The following is a 7,666-nucleotide window of genomic DNA, read 5'->3' as shown; positions in this document are numbered from 1 at the left end:
CTGGTAGGTAACAGCAGAGCACATCCAAGCTGGTGTTATGCTGGTGCCACTTACTCATAGTTTTTTTCTTCTGACTTTCTTTTTAAATGAAGGCAATGACAAACACTGTATTCAAGGAGCCGGGGCTTCAGATGCAGGCTGTAACACAAATGCTTTATGTGTTCTCCTGCAAGCAAAGCAAAATCACATCAACGCTCATCCTACAAAGCTTCAGCATTGAACTCCCCCACAAGAACAGTCTTGCTGAAATGTTGGACAATGCATTCATAGAAGTAAAGCAGTGACCCTTAGCGGGATCAGGGTACTAAGAGGATACCTGAAACATCCCACTCGACTCGAAGCTTTCCAACAGGACTGCATGTAACTGCCTGAATCATCAACCGTATGGACAGCATTGTCTTCTCAGGCCGGCTGCCCTGGGAGCGTACAGTGAGTTTCATTTTTTCCTTTTTGAAAGATCTCACCAAATCATGATGACATGAAAACTCATCCATGTGTTTTGGAGAGATAGTGTTGCTCTTTTGAGACAGTCCTTTCCACCACTGTCAAATGAAAGTCAGTGATTTGTCCTTGATCAGCTTCTGTGTCTCCATCACTGTGTCCTTATTTCTCTTTAACCTAGTGTGTCAAAGAGCCATATTCTGTGTGCATTTGTGTGACTATTGGTTTTCCCTTCCCCTATGTAAAGTATGAACTGCTCAGTTGATTTCAGGTTTAACAGAACATCAAGGGCCTCAAGATCCCAATAAAATCAGGAAAAGAAGTGGCCCAGGAGTAGAGGGGTCCATGGCAATGCCTCTCTGAAGAGAAGCACACAGTGCAACTCACTCTTCATTAATCGTCAGAGAAGCCAGAGAAAAGCAGCACCAAGACACAGATCCATGGGAAGCCCCCTGCTCCTGGAATGGCTTGCTCATGTCGTGGTTTAACCCCAGCCAGCAACTAAGCACCATGCAGGTGCTTGCTCACTTCCCCCCACCCAGTGGGATGGGGGAGATAACTGGGGGGAAAAAAAAAGGTAAAACTCGTGTGTTGAGATAAGAACGGTTTAATAGGATGGAAAGGAGGAAAATAATAATGAAATAATAAAGATATAATAAAATGGCAACAATAAAATGTCAATAATACTAATAAAAAGATTGTAATATACAAAACAAGTGACGCACAATGCATCACCACTCACTGACCAATGCTCAGTTAGTTCCCGAGCAGTGATCCCCTCCAGGCCAGCTCCCCCCAGTTTATATACTGGGCATGACGCCACATGGTATGGAATATCCCTTTGGCCACTTTGGGTCAGCTGTCCTGGCTGTGTCCCTTCCCAACTTCTTGTGCCCCTCCAGCCTTCTTGCTGGCTGGGCATGAGAAGCTGAAAAATTCTTGACTTAGTATAAACACTGCTTAGCAACAACTGAAAACATCAGTGTGTTATCAATGTTCTTCTTATACTGAATCCAAGACATAACCAGCTACTAGAAAGAAAATTAACTCTATCCCAGCCAAAACGAGGACAGTTCAGTATAACTGCTCCTCTGTAAATTAAACAAGAGCCATTTCCAAGACTTCTGTATTTTAAAGTCACCAGATTCCACACAGGGAAAGTCCTTGTGGGATCCAGACTGCTGGCTTCTCTCTTCCTGCTGATGGTGCCCACCACCATGAGGCAGGTCCCTGCACGTTCTGAGACCCAGTGAATTGAAATGCTCATTCTGCAATGAGGCAAAGCTCTGCTGAGGAGGAAGGACCATGGCTGGCCCTCCCCCAGGCTGCCGGATGTCCAAATTCCACCCCCAGCTCAGGAATGAACAGAACCTGCAATTCCCAAAATGCATGGAAAGATCAGCAGGCTGTTGTGCAATTGTGTTTGAAGGAAAGTGGATTGTCTGAGGGGGATGGCATGAGTCAGAACACCCCTGAAAGTACATGCTGAACCCAAGCAGAAGGGGTCTAACCTGGCTACTAATCAGTCTTATGCCGGGGCTGTTCACCCTTATGGCCTTTGGAGAAAATGTAGAGAGTCCAAGCTCTCTGGGGACTTCAAGATGAGAAACTTGAGTTCCAGTGCTTTTAACAATAGGCAGCAGCTGAGCAGGTACTTCTGTCATTAAACGTTAAGCACTAACAGATAAAAGCAATAGGAATTGCACATTAGGTGTGAAGTCCTTCACCAGATTTGTTTTACTCTATTTGCTTTTCTTTTCTGGTTATTGTTTCCCATCAAAAAGAGAAATAAAACTAATTGCCATTTCCAGATGGTGTATGATCTGAGGCAAGGTCATAAAGGGGACATGGTCCATGCCAGCAATGTCTCTCTCATTTTGCAGGAGCACTGGCCTTCAAAGGGAGCTGGTCTACACAGGGCAAGGTGTACCTGTCTGATTACAGAGTAATTAACGAGCCACAGCAGGGCCCATCTCTGCCCCACTCCACCTCTAATTGGCCAGGACAGAGACTGGCTCCTTTCTGCTGCTTCCCAGAGCTGTCAGTCACTGAGGGTCCCTCCTTACCCCCCACTTCCCCAGCCAGTATAAAAAGGCAGAGTGGGGATAATGGAGTAAGCTGTTGTGTCTGGTTCTTTCCTGCTGGTCTCTGGCTTGTATCTGACAGAGCAAAAAAGGTACTGTTCTGAAATTTTTAGGTGTTGAGGCTGTAATTGTTCTATGAACTTCTGGTTCATGTTTAGATGTTTCTTGCCTGGCTTAATTATGGAATGGGATTAGTCTTATTTAATGCAAGGTTGCTTGTGGTCCTGCCTGAAAGGTTAGATGCAGCCTGTGCTGTTTTTGAGTGAAAAGCTGGTTTTGGTTGTGGTGTGCTAAAAACAGTAGGACAGCTTCTTGAGCTGCTTTTTTCCCCAGTTCTGCTGTTACTATCTTTCACAAGCACTATGATCTCTCTGACAAAAGCTCTCCTGTGTGAGGAAAGACTTTGTTCTCCTCATTCCTCCCATTAGCATAAACCATGCAAAACCTAAATACTAGGTAGTTTTGCAAGTAGTACAGATACCTTCATTCTGTAATGGGAAGAGGCCCATTTTGGGGGTCTTCCCTTAATGGGTAGTAAAGAAACTTCTTCCTTTAATGAGGTTGGAGGGAAGTGTCCCCTGGGAAGGGGAATCCCTCTGCAGGCTCACTGGCTGCTTTGCCTTTTCCTCTTCCTAAAACCATGGTGCTACTTGCATTTCAGCTGCAATGGCCTCTGCTATGCCTGACAAAGAGAGAGCTGCCAAGAGCTCCCTGGAGGTGAAGGAAGAGGAGCAGCAGGTAGGTGCTCCGTGTGAGGAGTGGCAGCTCCCAGATGCAGGTATGAGGTGGTGGTTCTGCTGTGGCTGGTGGGAGTGAAGTCTCCACAAAGGGAGGAGTGTTTCCTCTGCTTGGGCTTGCCCTGCAGCTTCTCTGGAAACATGGGTGACAGAATGGCCAAAACAGTAGGCCTGACGACCCTGTAAGTAACCTCCTAGGCTAAGCAAAGTAGCCTGGTTCTTGGCTAGGAAAGATGTTTCTCTCACTTGGTGGTCAAGATCCTGGCTTGCTGCAGGCAATTCTTTTATGGAAAGGCTCCCATCTTTCAACAGACCTAACACCAGCTGTGCTTGCTTTACTCCCATGACCAGCAGCATGCTTCTTGCAGACTAGTATAAAGTCTGTCAACTTAAAATCAACTTGATCCTATCTGATGGAGTTTTTGCCAGGGTATTAGCTTGTTAAATAGCTATATCAAATGAATTGGAGCTGGGTATGGGTACAGAAGTATTGAGGTTGCCCACAAACTCAGCTGTCTCTTGGGTAGCATTGTGCCAGAGGAAGACCTTTCTAGAATGGACCAACCATAAGTGTCAATGCTCCACAGCCTGTTTCACAACTGAGTTGTAGACTTTAAAGCAAGTGTCCAAGCAAGGCAAGCCTTGCTTCCTCAACCAGACTAGGTGACTTGAAGAGGGAGTTTTGGGGCAAAACTGCATAGGAAGCTCAGGATCATGTTTGCAAGCTTCATGGCTTTTTTTTCTTGCTCTTCTAGGATGCAGTAAATCAGGTGGCTAACCTGACCTTGGTGAGCTCTGCCTGTGACATAGTTTCTACAGCTTATGCCTCCACTAAGGAGAGCCACCCCTACATCAGATCTGTGTGTGATGCAGCAGAGAAAGGAATGAAGAGTGTGACCGAAGCCACGGCCAGCTGTGTGCAGCCAGTTCTGACTACACTGGAGCCTCATGGTAATCCCCTGTGGAAGGGCAGGTTTGCACCTGCCTGTGAGGGACTGTCTGGCTCCTTCCAGCTCTGGAATGGAATGTACCTCTCTATCACCATACTAAAAGGATAGCTTACAAAACTCCTGGCTTACAAGTAAGGCTAAACTGAGTCCTAGTCCACGTAGTGTGATGGAGGGTTGCTCCCTGGAGGGCAAGGACTTAACTCTGATGTTGACTTCCCTAAAACTGATCTTGCAAGGTCCAAAGTATTAGGTGGCAGTTGCTTATAGTTGGATTCTTACAAGCTCATCGTGGCTACAGGAAAAAGCCTCCTCTTGGAGGACTGTTACCTCTAAAGGTCCTGTTTGCAATTGCCCTTAAAGAATATGACTGTGGCATCTGAGAAGAAGCTCTGAACTCCTGGAGAGAGAGGGGCTATTCCTAATGACAAGTGTCTGATAAAAGAGTCTATGTGACAGTGCCTGGGTTTGCTCGAAGCCCAGAGGGGGCATCCCCCTCCTGTCAGTTACTATGTGATCCTGGATCCTTAGGATGTGGAGGCTTGGGCAGAGATGAGGGCTATGCATCTATTTAGTCAAGACCTCAAGAAGCTGCAGGAGGGGATCCCATGTGGGTGGCTATGTCTGTACAAGTGGAAATTGGCAGCTGTCAAAGTGAACAGATCTATGAGGAGACCAAGACAAGCAGCTCTACAAATTCAGTGTACAACACACCTGGCCTGATGATCTGAATGGAGACTTTCATCTAGGGTCCCTGCACAGCAACATACTCAGGAAGGCAGAACTTGAGATGGAATTGCAGAAAACCAACTTTTGACACTTTTTTTGTTGTTGTTCTTTTCAGTTGCTGTAGCAAGTGAGTATGCCTCCAAGGGTTTGGATAAACTAGAGGAAAAGTTCCCACTCCTTCAAAAGCCAATGGAACAGGTAAGAATCAAAGACTGTGCCGTCCCTAGCTGGCAGATGGACCTAGTTCTTGCAGGGTTTCTAAACTTGGGAGTGAAGTAGGCTCTTATGTGAGGAACAAACTACTCTAGGAGCATAGTGCAAGTTCCTACAGGAATAAATACTTAGCAGACACTGTACTACTTGCCCTCTTGGTGCAATTCAGAATTGTGGTGTACTACATGACTCAATCACTTATCTGACATAAGTCTCCCCTTCCACAGATCCTCTCTGACACAAAAGAGCTGGTATCATTGAGAATGGCTGATGTGAAGGATGCTGTGAGCAGCAAAGTGACAGAGGTGGTGGATGTAGCTAAGGAGACTCTTCAGGGCAGTATGGAGACTGCCAGATCTGCAGTGACCAGTGTGGGGATGGTTATGGACTCCAAAGTGGGCCAGACAGCTGTAAGCAGAGCAGAAGCTGTGCTGGGGAGAACAGAAGACAGCTCTCTCCCTATTGGAAATGAGGAACTAGGTAAGTAAACAGTATGTTATTACTAGTATGTCAAACTAGGGACTAACGGGAAGTGCTGTGCTGGAGGCTATCTAGTCCAAGATCTCCTGATACTTGTTTATTATGTGTGGTAAACATCTCTGGTCAGCCACTTACAGATACTGTCTCTTTCCTCAGCCAAACTGGCAGCATCTGGGGAAGGTGCAGACATAATGTCTGTGGAGCAGCAGCAGGAGAAGAGACAGTACTTTGTGCGGTTGGGGTCTCTCTCTGATGAACTTCGCCTGTTTGCCTACCTGCACTCAACAGACAAAATGAAGCAGGTCTGGCAGGGCATGCAGGGGGCCCTTGCACAGCTTCACTGCATCATTGAACTGGTAGGTAGAGCCCAGTCTCCTGGAAGGAGGGGACCAAATTGTTGGCTTGGTTTCAAGCTCTTTGCTATGATAAAGAGCTGTGCTGTTCACCAGCAGATCTGTCTGTCTTGACACTCTGATCTTCCTCTGCCACAGATTGAAGTGTTTAAGCAAGGATTTAATCAAAAGGTTCAGGAGGGGCAGGAGAAACTGCAGCAGATGTGGGTGGATTGGAGTAAAAAGTCTTCTGAAGAGAGTGGAGATAAAACATCTGCAGAGGTACTTCCCTGGGGAGGGAACCAATGGGCTCTGGGTATCGTCTTGATTTTTTTTTTTAAAGTAACTTGCTCCTCTGATCTTGTCCTTCCTGCCTCCTCCCAGGAGATGGAGTCTCTGGCCCTGCTCATGGCATGTAGTATCACACAGCAGCTGCAGATCACCTGCTGTAAAATAGTGTCTGCAATTCAAGGCCTTCCCTCAAGCATTCAGGATAAGGTGAAACAATCTCTCAGTACCATAGAGGAGCTTCATGCTTCTTTCTCAGCAGCAAATTCCTTCCAGGACTTGTCCAGCAGTGTCCTGAGCCAGAGGAAGCTGGCTGTGATCCAGGAGTACATGGAGGAGCTGCTGGACTACCTGAAAAACAACACACCTCTGTCCTGGCTGGTGGGACCCTTCTCCCCGAGGGAGGAGGACGAGGAGGAAACCTCCCAGGAGCATGAGCCCTTGCAGGAGAAGGAAGCTGAGACAGCAGGAGCAGGGCATCATGAAGCCTTTACCACCCTCGTGTAAAGGATAAGGCCATGATCCCAGGCCTGCCTGACATGAGTCTGAGTGCTTGGCCTTGGCTTTATGTAACCCTGCTCCCCAGCTGAGGATGGAGCTGTCACATCTTGGATGATTACTGAGTACTGGCGAATAAATCCTTGGGAGCTTCTAAGGAAGGTGGTAGAAGTAGCAGGGCCACTCTTAAGTACTTGTAGCTGCCTTCAGGAATGCTGGCTGAGCTGTGGGCCAGAAGAACAGAGGTGAAGCTCTGCAATGCTCCCATCTCCCTAGAAAGCTGTCTATGGCATGTCCTTCATCAATGTATGTAGGCACTGCCTATTTCAATACAATGATTGCGTTGGTCTTGAACTCTTAGCTAGTATACGGTGTAAAGAATTGTCTTCCTACAAGCTACTTGTACTAGGTCATAACTGCTTAAAATAAAACTACTGTATGCAAAACCACTTACTGTTTCTAGTGTCTCTTGGAGAAAGGCTGCAAGAGTGAGTATTGCTCAACAATGCGAGCTGTACTCTTCCAATTTGTTCCTTGATGCTGGGACAGTGCAGTCAGAAATGCAAGAACTGGTGAGCAGTCAGTGGTACAGTAAGGATTACAGCTGGCAAGCCCTGCTACTGTCCTGGGAAGTAAGAAGTTGTAATTCCTTCTTACTCCCAATCCTGAACACGTGTATGTGACTTCCTTCCACTGCTCCATGCTTGGAGAAGCTGTGCGGAACTGTCAAGAACCTGGCATCCCTTGTCATTAGTCCTGCTAGGTCTAATTCTTCTCCTGTAGTTGTCTGTTGCTACCTGGTGAAGACTTCACAGTCTGTGATGGGATAGTAGTCTGCAGAATTCTCTGCCTTGGAGAGATGTGGACTCTCTGATGAAGAGTCATTAGGGTTTAGGCAACAGATAGCTACTGTCAGC

At 46.8% G+C, this 7,666-nt stretch overlaps 1 protein-coding gene across 1 annotated transcript; it reads left to right on the top strand.

Annotated features, from left to right (window-relative positions):
* Positions 1 to 3,182: 3,182 nt before the first annotated feature.
* Positions 3,183 to 6,758, top strand: LOC126045671 (perilipin-3-like; the record flags this gene model as incomplete). Its single annotated transcript, XM_049817086.1, has 7 exons — positions 3,183 to 3,263; positions 4,018 to 4,213; positions 5,054 to 5,136; positions 5,379 to 5,631; positions 5,788 to 5,987; positions 6,123 to 6,245; positions 6,348 to 6,758. Coding segments are annotated over 7 exons (1,347 nt in total), but the record flags the coding sequence as incomplete, so codon positions are not given.
* Positions 6,759 to 7,666: the final 908 nt, after the last annotated feature.

The sequence above is a fragment of the Accipiter gentilis genome, chromosome 14, assembly GCF_929443795.1.
Source record: "Accipiter gentilis chromosome 14, bAccGen1.1, whole genome shotgun sequence".
Classification (NCBI taxonomy): Eukaryota; Metazoa; Chordata; class Aves; order Accipitriformes; family Accipitridae; genus Astur; species Astur gentilis.
The sequence above is the reverse complement of the archived record's forward strand: the minus strand, read 5'-3'. Positions and strand labels throughout refer to the sequence as shown.